The sequence below is a fragment of the Cyprinus carpio genome, chromosome B24, assembly GCF_018340385.1.
Source record: "Cyprinus carpio isolate SPL01 chromosome B24, ASM1834038v1, whole genome shotgun sequence".
NCBI lineage: Eukaryota > Metazoa > Chordata > Actinopteri > Cypriniformes > Cyprinidae > Cyprinus > Cyprinus carpio.
The window spans coordinates 5,756,496-5,774,497 of record NC_056620.1 but is presented as its reverse complement, the minus strand read 5'-3'; the positions used below and the strand labels follow the sequence as shown (position 1 = coordinate 5,774,497).

At 36.0% G+C, this 18,002-nt stretch overlaps 1 protein-coding gene across 1 annotated transcript in view; it reads left to right on the top strand.

Annotated features, from left to right (window-relative positions):
- The window catches only part of LOC109049688 (dipeptidyl aminopeptidase-like protein 6), a gene marked incomplete at its 5' end in the record, with an annotated part of 189,900 nt that overhangs the window by 65,923 nt on the left and 105,975 nt on the right, over positions 1-18,002 (top strand). Inside the window, 1 exon segment of the mRNA XM_042752330.1 lies at positions 11,558-11,656. Coding sequence (XP_042608264.1) covers positions 11,558-11,656 — 99 coding nt within the window.

Sequence of the window (18,002 nt, the reverse complement as noted above, 5' to 3'; positions counted from 1 at the left end):
TTATACTAAACATCTTTCCACATAGCACACAGCAGTGACATGTTTAAAGGTGAAGAACCAACTTATGTCCTTATTGACCTGAAACGCTTCTGCATAATGGTTGTTGTTTTTAATTTTTTTACTTAACATTTGGTTACTAAATGTTCCAACTTTTAGAGGTTAGTTGTAACCACAGAAAAACCAATACAGAAAAACCATCACAGCAAGGTATATCAAATCTTTTTGGCTAAGAATTGAGTGTTAGTAAAATTCCAGTCAGACTCAGAGTTTGTGTCCTTGCTATAGTGTAATTTCACAATTAATTAATGTATAATATAAGTAAAAGGCAACAAGTTACTTGTAATTATGCATAATTTACTGTTTATTATAAAAGTACATTCATGTAACAAGTACAACCAAGACACTGTAAAGTGTTACCAAACTTGCGTATATATTCTTCTTCCACAGACAGAAATCAACTTTAGAATAGTTAGGTTTCAGTGTTGTTCTCTGCCATCAAAATACTATCAAAAGAAGCAGCGAATCTGTACAGAATGGGATTAAGCTCTCACTAGAAGAGGAACTACCATATTAACTACCATATAACAGCAGTGTGTACGTGGCCAGTGAAGCCTGTTACTGGGCAATATAAATCTCTGTGTTCCCTTGCTCTCTAAAAGCCATTAAAATCTCCCAGCCGTGCTTTAATTAGTGTGCTGTGAATGCTGGTTTGCCTACATTAAGCTAGAAGGTTTAGTCTCTGAGAAACTAATTGAGAAGTTTTGTCTGTTCCCACACACTTACATTTTTCTCTGATAATAAGCTCAGTGTAAAGTCTTTTAATGGGAGGCACAGATTGTGCTTATGTGTGTGTGTGTTGTCAACTCCTCTTCTGTCCATTTGGACACCTTGTCTGGCTGCAGTCTTTTACTTCATGTCTGCTCTCTATCTAAACTGGAGCAGGGGATGGTTCAGGCAGTCAGGCTAATAGAGGAAGAGAGAATGAGCACAGGCCGTAGAGACCGAGCAGGTGGCATCTCTAGCTTGAGTTCTGACACCTCTCCAAAACTGCGGGACATAGGACAGTGTCTCAAAGATCTCTACAGACTGCTGCATGTCTGTAAACCAGGTCACTTACATAAGTGCACCTGATTTATCCAGGAAAGGCACATTGCAAATAATCCTGTTCTTGAGGTCAGCATAATTCGTAACACATTTTACTTCTGCAGTGTGGCATCTCAGAGTGAAACAGGATGTTTAATGATAAAAACATGTAGGGTGGGATTTTATTCTTTAGGAATTGATTGGATCATGGTAAGTGGTCTCTATATGACAGGTGCACAGGAGGAAGGGGTTAAAAATAAGAGGGAATACGCTTCAAATGGTTCAGAGGTTTTCTTTTTTTCTTTTTTTTTTGTTTGTGTGTGTGTGTGTGTGTCCTTGAATTAATAGGCACAATAAATCATACAGAAGACCAGAAACCTGTATTAAGATATAGTCAGATATAATATAAACGGACACATTAAATTGATCAATACAGTAAAGATGTTAATAATGTTATAAAAGCGATAAAAGCAGTTTTATCAAAATTTCTGTTCATCAAAGAGTACAAAAAAATAGCAGCACAACCATTTTCGACTAATGATTGTAATACACTGTTAAAAATAAAGGTGCTTCATGATGCCATAGAATAAAAATGTTTGTCTTAATGGTTCTGTAGCGTATGAGGCCTGAACCAGACAAATTAAAGATTCGATCGTGAGCATGGTTGAAACAAGAGAAGCCAAATTCCTCGGAAAGGCAACAGGAGGCTGTAAATCAACTCCTAGCACCACAGTCTGATAACCAACCAACTCTTTCAGAGAACAGCTTTCAACATTAACACCATTAGAACAATTATTGACAATTTCAATTCGAAGAAGAGATTGTCTAATTTGGGGCAAGTAATCGAAGAGATGGACAGTCTGACCCTCACATGTAAAGCCATGAGAGTAAACAAGATCGTTGGATTGACTTCCCCCCACCTAGCAGAACCAGACTGAAATTCCTAAGGAGACCTGTTAACCCCTCTGGACTTCACAGGACATATCCTTACTCCCCAGAATGGCACAGAGAATGCCTTCCAATGCATATATGCACCAAAATGAACTCAAAAAAGACTTCTAAATGGATATCAGTCCATTGCTTAACTTCATATCATTTATGTAACCCACACATTTGACTTTAATGTTTCTAATCACTTATTGTGTATGTCTTTTTTAAATAACTCTTGAATAGCTTAAGGGATCATATTCATGTTTAGTATGTGTGTGTTCGAATCTTCTTGCTTGAAACGTTTCTGACCATCAGTTATTTGTCAAATGTATTATATTCTTGTTATAGGAATCATGTCCAAATTATACCCTGCGAGAGCGGGAAAATTCGGACCTCGTGCTTGATAAGATAACATATGATTTATGAATGGGTGGGACAAACAATGCAACACCCCGAGAAAAGACAATATCTAATTGGTCAAGAACAACATTTGAGGTGTGGCCAAAAGGCCAGTTTAAATACTCAGGACACCATCAAATTTTGCTTTTAGCTTTTAGCTTTCGTTTAGCTTTTGCTATCAGTCATGCCGGTTTTTAGCTTTTAGCTTTTAGCCTGCTTTTTAGCTGCTGCTTTTAGTCATGCTTTGTCATCACTTTTAGCGTTCTTCGAGCGCCGTTCCAGCGTGCTTCGGCCTGAACGCCTGCTGATACTTAGCCACGATGAGAAGAAACACCACCTAGTCTCGTCAAACTTTACTTCTGTTCTTTTACTTTAGTTTCTTTTCTTTTCCGTTTGAGAGTTCATGTTCTGAGTTAAGTTTTGTAACGCCGTGTCTCCGAGTCTGACCTCGCGTGCCCGTCTGAAACTTCAGCCAGCCCACAACTCTGCATCGTCAGCCAATGCCCAACCACAGGCTTCCCAAGACGTCACTTCAACGACTACTGAACTTCCAGCCAATCAGCAACTTCGGGAAACCCCCTTTTCAGGACAACAAAGGGAACCCCGTTAAACAGGCAACGCAAGTAACCTCCAGACTCTGATCTGTACTGGTGTTATCTAATATAATTTTAACCTCATTGAGAAACTCAGTGCGAGGGTAAATTAAGTGATTAATGGTTGTTCATGTCTATGCAATTTCATGTATTGCTGTAAACTTGGGATTTCACATTTTCATCCTCTTAAACTCCTTCTTTCCTAACTTTCTATCTTCCTGCAACTTGTGTGAATGTGTGAGGTGTGTGTGCTTATGTGTTAGATTAGTTTATATGTCTTAGATTTGTCTAATAAAGCCTTATTCATATTGAAAAGAGAAGTATCTTGTGTTTTGTGTTTACAAGTTAATGTCTTAAACTGCCGATCTTGTTACTGTGCTAATTAAGTGTTTTCACTATACTTTGGATATTAATATCCAGCGCAGATTTGATGTTAAACGGCTCGTTCAGTGAATCGCTGGCCGTTTCAGTGATCAGCTGTGAAACAGTGATTCTGTTCAAATTCCCTTTAAAATCTTAAATGATTCCCTTTGAGCTAAACTGACCTGTTTCCCTTACAGTTCCATAAATGTTCCCTTTGAGCATTAGCAGGTCAGTTAGACATACAGACAGACAGACAGACAGACAGATAGATAGATAGATAGATAGATAGATAGATAGATAGATAGATAGATAGATTCAGCTTCTAATGAGTAAATGTATAGACTTTTGTTCATATGGATTTAGTGTTGCTTTGAAAAAAAAAAATCATATTCAACAACAGTCAACAACAACAAATAAAAATGTATGTATTTATGTCTTTTGCTCCAAACTAATAATGACTAGTAAAATTGTGGGAGTTTTCTGGTCAGAAATCTTGAATATTTAGTTGAGGTAAACTTATCAAATATATCATTTATTTTTATTTGGTTTCATTTTCGATTTTTTCATTTGTTGTCTGCTATGTTTATTTAAATATTTATATTTAATTTATTTGATTTATTTTTGCATTTATTATATGTATTCATGTTGTGATAAAATCTTCTTAAAATTTAAAGAATCTCTTTTTCTTAAAATAATTTCAACTTTAAAAACATTGCCTATACCACGACTCCCAGGAGGAGGTTATAGTAATAGAACCCCTGTCAGTTCACCATCCTCCCCGCTGCCCCGCTGATGAACAGTTCAGCATTATCCACACTGCCAGATACAAAATGCTCCTGACACCCTACCACACTCCATTGATGTTACTCTGGATTTCCTCCTGCCCAAGTGTTTTTTCTCAATCTCCGCTGTTGTCTTGCTGTGACACGTCCTCTCTTTCATGTAACGGATAGGTTGATATGATGGGGCTCGATCAGTGCTTTGACTGGAAAACTGGGTCAGGTCTTCTTTTATCCCAGCTTTATTATTAAGTTTTTAGACTAAACATATCTCACTGAAGACTGACACTTGACTGACACAATGACAGCTAATTGGACATGCCAGAGGAGCTTGTTTCTCTGAGGGTTTGTGATTGAATCTGCTTTTTCTCCGATTTCACAAATCTCTCAGGAACTGTTGCACATGGCGGCACCATAGCGGGGGGTCTGTCAGATATCCTTCCCACAGTTATTTCCGGCTTCTGTCCTGTGGTTAGAGAAATTGCACTTTCCTTGTGCGTAGAGCAGAGCCAAGTCACCTTCTGACTCTCCAGGTATTTTTCAATGCGACTGCCAGAGGAATTTTCACCCGAGAAAAAAAAAAAAAGTTATTTTAAACGCCTTTTAAATATTTTGCTGATATCTAAGCTGACAGCAGTGAATTGGATCAGTTACACCAGCTTCTCTCATGAATACTAACAATGTCAGAGTACATAGACAATCCTGTGTGTACATCTTTTAAAGCGCAAGATTCAATGAAAACATTGACAGTGCATCAAAAATACAGATGGCCTTTAATAATTGTCCTCCCTCAGCATTCACGTTGCATTTTCACATTGGCAAATGATGAAAATAATGCTCTGTTCTTCTGCTCCACATCAACGAAGCACCATTTATTAAGAAAAATAATGAATCGTGCTGAAATGGAAGGTCTTCATTTCCTTTTAATCGTTTCATTAACTTTGGGCCGAAGGGCTGACAAGTAGGATCCACATGTCTGTCAAACAAAGAACAGTGCATATGAAATCCGCACAGTCTTACAGATAACACTGTGATCTTCTTAACCAACAAAAGTTCCTTTCATTCAGCCATTCCAACTCTTTGAAGTGGAGAACATCTCCCATTTTCTGCTTCTTATGAAAGCTCTTGCTGTTCTTTCATTAATGCCTGTGATTGTCCTCATTTTAATGTGTTCAGCTACTGGGTCCTTATTTTCACCGTTTTCTTGGTAGTGGATTTCTGGGAGAGTTTCTTTACCACTCTAATATTATGCAAAGACATTCATGCATGAATTTTACAATTACCAACTCCTTACACAGAAACCTAACAACATATCTTCAAAGAATCAGGGTATGTGCAAAATTGCATATTATACACATCATGCTGTTTCTGCACTACATACCACATACGTGCAGCATAGCACTGATTTAAGTAATATCTCTTTGGTTTTGGGGATTGAATGAATTAATGGATGAATACTCATATTTGATCAGGCTGCCAGAAAGTTGGTAAACATTTTGATTTAAAATGCTAAATTTATATAAACTTGTGCATAGTGTAAAATTAATTTAAATACGTATAGTACCATTTTGGGGTTGGCTTGCTTTTTTAAAATGTTTTTGAAATAAGTTTCTTACACTCACCAAAACTGCTTTCATTTGGTCATAATACAGTAAAAACACCAATGGTGTGAAATATTATTCTAATTTGAAGTTGAACCCAAACTCTTTAAAGGTAATGTGTACTATGTTTTTTGGGTAAACAGAAACATTCTGCTCTTTAAAGTGTAATATACCCAGTCAACAATCTGCATACCAGTTTGCACTCTCCATACTATATAGCAAGTGCGGTTCATGTGATTGCCTACAAAATCAGAGTGTGACAAATACAGATTGCCAGAAATGCTTGAATGGTAAACTGTTTCTGGCAGATGTAAGTGTGCATCCATGCAGGCTTTTTAGGCTGCTATTACCCAAAACCCATTACGGAAAAGGGAGGAGTTTCCGGCAAAATGCAGAGCCAAAACTGCCACAACATGTGAACAACGGTTTTTTGTAATTCTCCAAAGATCTTCTTCATTCACTTGCTGGAGTGCTGGACTGTTTTTCGCTAATAATAAAGGCCTATTACTGAGGTTTATGCACTAAATGGCTGCTTATGGCAATGCACTTCGTAAATGGGCATTTACAGTGATGAATATTTCTCTAGCTGCAATGGTGGGCAGCTCAGCTCTGTCTATAGCAGGCAGCCAGGCAGAGAAGCTACCAGCTGGGCTCATTTCTCCTCTGTGCACAATGCAAGAAAATCAGCCCTCAGCTGTCAGCTCTAACATAGACACAGCAGTGGGCATAAGACTTGAATATGAGTCCAGGACATTTCTTTTGTTGTCATTCTTTGAAATTCACTTGACTGAACTCATTGGCAAGGATTATTATATCTGGTTTGCCTAATAGCTGAATGTTTCTGTAATGTGTCGGTTTACCAGCTGAGTTATTTTTCTGCTCACGTTTAAATGTTTCCTAGTATCAGCCTCAGGCAGCATTCCAACAGACTGCTCATGGGCCGCCCAGTGCATATTGCACACAAAAATGGTGGCTGACATTAAAAGCTCCTATCAGATTGCCTGGATTGTATGGAGTGTCTGATGCAGTTTTTAACAGCCCACCAGGAAACAAAAAAGTTGTGTTTACAAATTCTGCTACAGTGAGCACTTCTGATATTTTTTATTATCTGAGTTCTTTGAAATACTCTTTGTAATCCTGCTGATTTCATATGGTTTTGAAAAACGTCTACACAATTTACTATGATAGCTGACAATATCATAAACTATTAACTCATAAATATCAATGTGTTTTTACAAATGACATTTTAAAACCTTGCCTTGTCATAAAAAATAAAAAAATAACCTGACACATTAAAGTAAATAAAGAAATAATAATGCATTTATTCATTCTTATATTGTTTTATGCCAAATGGCACATATAATTATCAATAATGTGTCTATTTTAATTAGGCTTTTTTATCATCAGTGGTATCACCCTGACATTTTGCCTATATCTTAGATTTGACCATTAAGAAAAATAAATAAATATAAAATAAGGGAAAAAACATGCTTATCACAGAAGAGGTTTATTCCATTTATTGTATATTTAAATAGATTTGTATGCATTTTTGAATAGTACTGGAATATGCAAAGTTTATGGATTCAAGTCTTTGTTGAGTCTATTAGGTTACCATTGCCATGAAAAAACCTGGACATATCAATATTTTTTTCTGGAAATTCATCTGTCGTATTATTGGTCGTGTGGAACTCTATTAGTAACAAATAAATGAGATATTCTTGGGCACAAGTGTGTATTCTGCTCTTTGTTATGTCCAAATGCACATTTATCCGCCCCTATATATCATACAGAAAAATATACTGCGGTTGGTCATTTAACATCAGTCAGACAGCCCTTTCCTGTTTAAATGGGCAGCTCTTGGCCAAAATAAGCTGCAGAAATGACCAAACCATAGTCCACTAGGCAATGTAAAACTACATGCTTTTTTAGTTATTCTCAAATAGTATATTTCTGTGGGGTTCTGATGTATGGTCTTCTGCACTCTTCACATTTAGGATGTACAAAACTGCTCGTCCTGACCGCAAAGTGAAACAAATCAGATATTGCCTTTTCTGCATCTTTCAATGCATATGAAATGGGTCATATGCTAGACGAAAGCACTCTGTGATCATATATCTGATATGCAGAATTATGACTAAATAAATGAGGTTAGTGCTGGCATCAGCTGTAAATGCACAAAGCCTATTTTAATAATAAAACATTCAGTTGGTCTAAAGCAGAGCCTGGAGGGACGCCTGATTGTGTTTACTCCCATGTAATACCATTTTTTTTTTCTATGCAGCACTGGAGAATTGTACCCGGCCCACGCGTGAACCCGCACGCACACACGAGTCAAAGTGACAGCGTAATATTAGTTGGAGCGAGATGAAGTGCATGCGAGTTGATAGATTCTTCCCCGCTTTCTCTGTCAAACACACTGAATACATTCTAGTGTTCATTCTCAGCTTATGGGGCTGTCATTTAATGCAAAGCTCTGCCGCCACATTCCTTCTTGAATGCGTGCAATTTAAAATGGTTTTCCACTACGTCGCATGTTCGGTCTCTAGGTATTGATGTGACGGTGAGTTGGTGCACTCGCGCCACATGCTGAACGAATGAGTGGTAATGTCAAACAGAGGTTGCCTGAAGGAGGCGATCTTTGGGCCCTGAGCCCAGCAGTATGGCTGAGATAATGAGCCCAGGCACTGCTGGAAGCTGGAACAGTCAGAACTTTCCAGTGCAGCGTTAAGAGAGCACTGTGGTTTTCACATCAAGCCCAGGAGCTGCAGTTGCCATTACTGAAGAGACTCGTATCTTTTAGAGGAAAAATCACCAGGCTGCCCTCTAAGAAAAGCCTGTCAGCCAATTCAGCCCAATGCAGATATAGTTTGCCTCCCATGAACCTGAAAAGCTTAGAGTTTTTGACATGCACTGAGCAGAGGATGGAGGCATGAAGATTGTGGGTTGCACCAAATAAACTTGGAGTCTTGGTGCTGTGATGGGCATTTTCCAAACACTTGATGTGAACTTTCAAAACCTTTGCGAATCATTTAAGTCAGTGATTCAGAGCACATATTATACCATGAAAGGTATGTTTCTTATTCAACCCAGGCTCATTGAAGATATGTGCTTGTGGTGATGGTTCTTCAACACCAATATTACAAACCTTACTGCATGTTTCGCAGCAGTTTCAATGTGAAATATTCAGTGAGTGGCGCTAAAATGCGCATTCAATATGTGACCGTAGCCATGTTTTTATTACATTGGTACCAGTGATGCGCGGGTTGATCCAAAATGAGTGGGTGCCTGCGGTCACCCGCGGTTACCCACGGTTACGAGTCATCCAAAAATATTTTTAATGATATTCGGGTCGCGGTCGGTCGGGTCGTTAGAAAATAAAGATGCCAATTAAACCTTTGTAATTTATATAGTACTAGACACAATTTTGAAATACATAGGCCTACACTTTATTGGCTGAATAACTGGCGCGAAGATGACGCATGAGCTCAGTCTAGTGATAGGAAGTTCGTTTTTTTCCGCGAACCGGTTCTTTCGGACAGTTCGATTCAATAAACTGGTTGAAAAAAACGGTTCACCGGTTCTTTTACGCTCGACGTAGTGACGTCATTGGCGATGACGTAATGGTGTCAAGTCTATCAAACATTCAAATATATAAAGTCAGTAATCATAACTTTAGTCAGTTAAAAACCTCATAATCATGAAAAGTTTACAATTAAGTTTTTCAACAACGCACCCAAATACAGTAACAGCAATAATGTGCATACGAGGATTTAAGTCTTGAAGATAGCCTATAAAGTAAATAAATTAGGTGTCATCAGCGCAGAAACCATGATCCACTTACTATACACAATCCATTTCGATGTATTTGTTATTAAATAAACTTACGTTTCGCCTGATTGCCCTTCATTCAAGCCTTCGTTTTACTCGTGCTCATAACATTAGCACAGAATCAGTTCAGAATCAATCACCAAAAGAAACAGTTCGGTTCAGACGCGCTGTGTGTCAGTCTGCTTCACGCTGAATCACGCATGCGCAGTATCATCAGCTCATTGGTTCTCAAATCGGACGCATCCGACAGAAACGGTTCTTGGTTCAGTGTACTGGTGATCTGAAAACCGATGCAACCGGTTCTTGACTCGAGAACGAGAACCGCTCTAACCGGCACGCTGCAGTTCAGTATCATCAGCTGTTTATTAAAAATAATAAATGTGCGTCCTTGAAAGCGCGCTGTTTTCTAATGTAGCCTATTTACTTTAACTTCTTAGGTAATAATGTCAATGGTATGATGTTTCAGATGCATCATCAGATGCGAAATTACAAAACATATACATATATTTAATTGTTTGGCAGTCACTGGACATTGGTAGGGACACGTCTCTGGCGTCCCCTTCTAATTCTACGCCCCTGCGCTACGATGAGCATTTACTACTTTTAAAAAATGCGGGTCAGGAAGCGGGTCGGGTACAATATTTTATTTTTATTTTTTTGCGGTCCGACTTGCCGGCAGGTTAGTTGAAAACGTCGGTCGGGTGCGGGTTTTTTATACATTGACCTGCACATCACTGATTGGTACAGGCATGTATTGCTGTGTTTTTTTTTTTATTACATTGCTTAAGGTACGTTTTGGGGCGGTTCAGAATTCAAATGTCTGGGGGGTGTCGCTAAAAGGCTAATGTTCAACTGTGTTGGAAATATTCCCTACACTAAACCCAACCCTAAACCTTACTGATAATGCAAATATGCATTCACTGATGCAATCAAGCTATTTAAGATTCCTTATATGTGGGTTTGAGCTGTAGAACTGTAGTTTCATGGGATTTTTATTGGAGCACTTCATCTCACAAGTGCAACGCCGTATCGGGTGAGCTACCGAGCAAACCTACTGAATTAGAAAACCCATACATATGAAGCTGTATATGTGATGCTAACTGACGTAATTGTGTGAAAATTATGCTTTGTTAATCAAAACTCTGGCCCTGTAAATCATACTTTGTTTGAAAAGGAATAAAAGTTGTCAGAGTTTTACTGCCTCAGCGTTTCATACGTATAGGTACGTTTTTTTTTTGTTTTGCAGATTCGCCACTAGGCAGCGCTGTCTGTAAACCCATGAACCACCATCTGTCACTGCATACAAAATCAAAAACAACCATTCAAAAATTAGGTCTATATAGTATGAATTAAAATCGGACATATTTTGAACATCTAAAATGTTGCTCTTGTAATGTGTCAGCTGCGTTGCTTCATTTCCATTCACAAATCCTCTCCTGTGGCCTCATCGAATAGTAAAGTGTCCATCAGATGCACACTTCAGAATCCTTCCGGAAGTAGTTGGTCATCTGTGTATTTTTCATCTGTTTTATGAATACTATGAATTTGGACATACTACTTAGCTCACATAATACTATATAGTATGTAAGTAAGCATATATATGGGCACAGTGTTTGATCAGTTTAATAAATTTATAGACATTTTAGTGACACAATTGTATAATAAAAAGGAAGAGTTATGGTTAATTGTCTCTTATTGGCCAAATTACCAATAACTCTCCATAAAACAAACAAGTCCTACAATTTAATACACAAACACAGACACTTCGTATTTAATAGTATTTGGTTATTTGTAATTATATATAATAGACTGAAGTAAAAAAAAAAAAAACATTTCCAGTTGGTTTGTGATCTGTTGTTTGGTTTTTGATGCATGTTTGAGCTGAGTTTAACTTACATTTACACTATTTTCAAAGTTTCGAAAGCTTTGTTTCTCCCATCACTAGCTAAAAGTCTTTTCTGTCCTGTATTTCTCCCTATAGGTGAGGACGATAGCCTGGCCTTTAAGGGGAAAGTTACTGTGGAAGAAATCTTCAAGAAAGACTTCAAAGTTCATGACCCGAATGCCAAGTGGATCAGCAGTAAGTGCTCTCATCAGCAGACATTTGATTTCCTCTATTGCGTTTCTTTCATTATCAGCCCAGTATCTGATACGATTGCAGAGATTATCTTAGCATTGAGTCACAAACGTACTATAATTCTCATTGTGCACATAATCAATTCTGAGAGGCAGTGAAATACAGGCTTGTGCATTACTAATTTCCTCTTCAAGGTAAAACTAAAGTATTGATTATTTAATTTAAAGTCTTGAATTTCAAACATTGAGAATCAAGATCTTCCTGAAACCCAAATAAAGAGGTTTAGGTTTAAAGAGGTAGTAGTTTCCAAGTACAGTGACTGCAAACATTATCTGAACGTATAGTAATGTCTTGTCTTGTCTGATTGCATGTAACAACTTTAGATGACATAATCGTAACAAGTGGACTTTATTTTGAAGAAAGCATCAGCATACTTTTCAAACAAAACATTAAAAAATAGGTTTGAAATTATAGATGTAGTGTTAAAAATGAGACAAAAAATATTGTGACACTTTGTGGTTGTGAAATGTGTGGTTTGATCATCTGCAAGGACACCTGTGTGAACTTGAGAAATTATATCATACATCCACTCACCCTTGTTAAAAAGAAGTACACTTGTGTATACTTTTAAAATGAGTACTTGTTACAAAAATAATATATTTGAAAAAATATATACTTAATTCACTTAATTTACTGCTCAGACAGTTAATTGCAATTAAATTAAAATTTATAAGATTTAAATTTATATTTTATTCAGTTTGCTTAATATGAGTTGATTTGTCGACCCAAGTTCCAGAAACAAAAAGTAGCCGGGATGAACTCTTCACGTCTGTTTACAGATGATGTGGGCGTTTACATGATGTTTAGAATTTGATGGGCGTGACCGCATTAGAGTTAATGAGTTGAGACGGGAAAAACTGGACATTACGTTGGTTTTATATGGATTACTTTAACAGAGAAAATTTGTTTTGGAAATTTCAAGCTTTCTTTACAGATACTATTTCTCATGTTTTGAGACAAGTATTCGTGGAGATTCAGGTTGTTTTATTTACGTGTCTGTGAAAAGAGGTGACAGAGACCGAGACGGCAGAGAACGCACCTGTTTATTTTCTTTATTTTACAAAAACACATTGTTTTGTTGTTATTATAACTATACACAAATAAAAGTAGAGCCTTTGCAGTTTCAAACGATACCTTATTCTTACCTGTACAATTAAAGTATATTTAGTTATTTTTGCGGTCATAAGAAAATACGAGACAGACCACCTTCGACCCCAGGGAGTTAAAGGGATAGTTCACCTAAAAACACTGGTGTCAAAAGGATTCACATTCATTACTCAAGTAGAAGTATAGATACTAGGGTTTAAAAAGACTTTTGTAGAAGTTGAAGTATCAACTCAAGCTTTTTACTCAAGTAAAAGTGTAAAAGTACTGGTTTCAAAACTACTTAAAGTATAAAAGTAAAAGTAATGTAAGGAGAAAAAATGCCATTAAGAACAAAAGCTTAGGTCGCGCCACAGGGGCCTATATTGTGCACTACCCCACCTCCTCAAAAAACATTTTTCTAAAAGCCATAGGCCATAATGACTATAATGTTATATTAAAATATTCATGTTGAAAAATTTGGGATGCACTAGGCTACCTGTTTCAGCCGCATATATGCCCATTGAAAATGAACGCACTTTAGTACAATGCAAATGCATTAAAGAACTAGAGATATGATGACTAGTTGCCACTAAGTATTGTAATGGTGCAAAAAGTCAAACTTAAGAGAAATGTCATCAATAACCTTTAATGGAATGTAAATGTAAATCCAAGCTTAGCTGCAGGAATCTGCGAGGGCAATGGACAAGAAAATTGGTGTACCCAGGGCAGGCTTAGTAACAATTACCCTTGTATGGTTTTCTATATATACAATAAACATTAGTGCTGTCAAAATGAATGATTAATCCAAGTGATTAATAAAAAAAATAAAAAATAAAATAAAATAAAGAAAAATAACTCATAATCCTAATACCTTATGGATTGATAGCTTTCTGTATTCGATACATAGGTCTACTATGTCCAGTGTTAGTGGGGTAACGAGTTACAAAGTTGGTATAGCCTACTATCACAACATTGTCAATCGCAAACGCTAATTTATTCAAACGTCTCGCTACCGAACTACCTACAGTAGCTTAATTTTCGCAGGAAGAAGAGAAAGCACCCATTTGATATATGAGCCAGTAGTGTGAAATAATAACTTTTAAGAAATATATTTTTTGATAAACGAACCCAATTGGCTATGTCCTTGCTGGAGTGTGATGTGATTTATGTCATGTGCAGGTGCGATGGATCGCGTACAAACCAACAGGGTGTCGGAATGGTTTATGTTTATACTTCTCATCCAACCACAATCAAATTCACTTCATCCGGATGGTGCGATTTATCTGGAAAGGTTTTGTTTTTTTTTTTTTTTTTTTTGAATGCTGACAAGCCGAAATGAAAACAAGGCGAAATCCTATCTAGAATCTATGAGAAAAAAAAACAAAAAAACATGCACAGAAAAATCCAAATTAAACCCTGCGGCTCGTGACGATACATTGATGTGTAAAGACACAAAACGATCGGTCTGTGCAAGAAACTGAACAGTATTTATATAGCTTTTTTTTTTACCTCTGATTCACGCAATGTCCGAACTCTTAGAACTCGTGTGAACGCGCTTCACAGCAGCCTGCATCATCTTCTTCTTGCTTGCTTTATGGTCGATCGCAGACTTATAAGTGCATTACCGCCACCTATCTCTCAAGTGGACCATTGACACTCCTGATTGAGATTTTAGATAGAGTGTTAATGTTCTATTTGAGAGATAGGTGGCGGTAATTAGGGATGGGCGATATCTTATCGTTTGCGATATACCGGTAAAAATTCTCCCCACGGTAAAAATTAGTCTTCCCACGATAATAACGATAAAGTTCAGTTGATGACACATTTCTGTGTGCGGACTGTGTGGAGTGATGTGAAGGAATGCGGACGTGAAATTGAGCAGCTCCTCCTACAATCTGGAACAAGGTTTGGATAACACTGTACAGGTGCGACAAAAATCGGTCTGAGCCTTGAGTAAATGTACTACAGTAGCACGTGTGCAATACAGTTTTACATGTGTATGAGTCGTTTACAAACCTGTTGTCCAACAAAGATATTATTTATTGACGTGCTTTTTCTCCATATTTAAAACTTCATAACAGGTTTCAATAAACTTATTTTTGAGATCAGATGTGGTTTCGTAATCACAGAATAAGTGCAGAAATCATACTATTTTATAGCATTATATACAGTGATAAAGGCTATGTCGATACCATTGCATGATAAATATATACTTTATTCTTATGAAAATACCCAAGATTGCTTGAAGAACACAGACCATGTATTTTGTGCAATCCCGTGTTTATTGTCTTCAGGTTTCCTCAGTCAATATTTCTCTATCTGTGTTTTATTCAGCTACAGCGATCACTGGATACCTCTGTCCATGTTAGTGATTTCCTGGAGCATTACTTCTACTGTGCATATGTGGAGTTTCTGCGCAAGGGCGCCCTCCGGCTTCCAGTATGAAATAAATAGTCGTGTGTACTGCTCACAAACACCCTATTTTGGGTAAAACTAGGAAAGATAATACTTTTCTCTAAAAAAAAACAGGATTCCCTAAATTATCGTCATTGATATCGTTATCGCAGTAAATATCAGAAATTATCGTGATACATTTTTAAGCCCATATCGCCCATCCCTAGCGGTAATGCACTTATGAGTCTATCGCTTTAAGTAGGACTTGCTTGCGTCTTCATATGTCATTTCATAATTACTTTTAAATAATCATTTTATTTGTTCTTTAACCCTCTGGAGTCAATCCCACGTATACGCGTTATGAGGCATTTTCTCCTGATAAACCCGAAAAGAACTTAAATTACACTTTCAGTTTTGAACGTACAGATAAGAGCAATACATCAATCAAATCTGTAAAGGGTCTACTTTTATTTGTATCCACACATAATAACAACAAAACTTTGTGCATTTATAAAATAAAGAAAACAAACAAGGTGCGCTGTCTGCAGCCTTGGTCTGCGGTGATCTTCATTTAGAAACACGTCATTAAAATGAACTGTAACTCAGTGAATACTCAATGAAGAGACATGAGAAATACAGTACAGATCAAAAGTTTGGAAACATTACTATTTTTAATGTTTTGAAAGAAGTTTCTTCTGCTCATCAAGCCTGCATTTATTTGATCAAAAATACAGAAAAAAATTTAATATTGTGATATATTAGTACAATTTAAAATAATTGTTTTTACATTTATTATACTTTAAATTATCATTTATTTCTGTGATGCAAAGCTGAATTTTTAGGATCATTATCACATGATCCTTTAGAAATCATTCTAATATGATGATTCATTATCAAAGTTGGAAACAGTTCTGCTGCTTAATATTTTTTCAGAACATGTGATACTTTTTTTTAGGATACTTTGATGAATAAAAAAGTTAAAAAAAAAAAAAAAAAATTAAAGAAGCTATGTTTTTAAAATATAAATATTTTGTAATAACAATATACACTACTGGTCAGTAATTTGGGGTCAGTAATTTTTTTTTCCATTCTTTTTTTTTTAATAAAATCAATACTTTTATTCAGCAAGGATGTGTTAAATTGATAAAAAGTGATAGTAAAGAAAATATATTATTTGAATATATATTATTAGAATTTTTTTTATTTTGAATAAATGCAGTTCTTTTTAACCTTTTATTCATCAAATATATTAGACAGCAGAACTGTTTCCAACACTCATAATAAATCAGAATATTAGAATGATTTCTAAATGATCATGTGATAGACTGGATGTTACATGTGACACTGAAGGCTGGAGTAATGATGCTGAAAATTCAGCCTTGCATCACAGGAATAAATTATTTTTTTAAAGTATATTCAAATAGAAAACTATTATTTTAAGTTGTAATAATATTTCACAATATTACTGTTTTTTCTGTATTTTTGATCAAATAAATGCAGGCTTGATGAGCAGAAGAAACTTCTTTCAAAAACATTAAAAATAGTAATGTTTCCAAATTTTGGTCTGTACTGTATATCTATAGAAAGCTTGACATGTCTACTTTTAAACCAAGCAAGTGCTACCGAAAACAAATATTCTGTGATAAAGTAATCCATATGAAAACAACACGATGTCCGTCTTTCACGTCTCCCTTCATTATATCTAATGCGACCATGCCCACGCGCTAAACATGGTATTGAGATTATAATGTTTCACTTGAAGCTTGCGTCTTGTATATGCCCATACCACAGAAAACAAAGCAGCGAGACTGTTCAAGTTGTAAGAGTAAGAGAGGAATAAGACATAATTCACCCCAAGAAGATACGCTGAGGATTACCTCAGGATATGAGTTTTGGATTTCCTCAGAAAAAAGAATGAAGCGCTTAGTTTCACATAACGAGTACACATTTAACTAGTTGGACTTTTTCCAAACTATAATTCCTGACTAAATGTATAATCAAGTGAAACATTATGAAGTTTCATTCACATAACCTAAATGTTCTACTGTACTACTAGTATCAGTGACCATCACAATAATGTTAATAATGTAGTTTATTATTTAGTTTATTTGAGAGCACATAAACAATTATACACTTTGGAAATGCTAGTTATGTGATGTTCATTTATATATTTCAACATTACACAATACCAGTCAATACCAGTTTGCTAAAGCAGTATTTTATTTTTAACTTTAAGCAATAAAGTATTTTTACTATTTTAATAACTGCTTTCTATTTGAATATATTTTACAGTTTAACTTATTCCTGTGATCAAAGCTAAATTTTCAGCATCATTACTCCACTCTTACTCCAAGTTTAACAATATACACTATACCATTCAAAAGCTGGGAGTCAGTATATATAGAAATTAAAACTTTTATTTAGCACACACATGATGATAAATAAAAACAATTAATACGATAAATGTTACATTGTTGTTCTTTCAATTTATCAAAAAAAAAAAAAAAAAAAAAAAACGGAAACTTTTTTTTTGAGTAGAAAATTCAGCTTTGAAAGTCAGCTTTGATTGTTCCTAATAAACTGTTTAACTGCACTCGAAAGTGAATCTCAAATTATTTTGTGGGTTAATTAAATATATTCAAAATAAACTACAAACATAAAATTATATACATTTTGTCCTCACATTCTTTTTTGTAAGTCTTCCCTCTCAGTCACACACCTGACTGAAAGGCTCATTATGCAGCTCATTATGCGGGTCTTTTTCTTCTTAGGTGTGAATCACAATAATATCATGATAGTTGACGCCTAC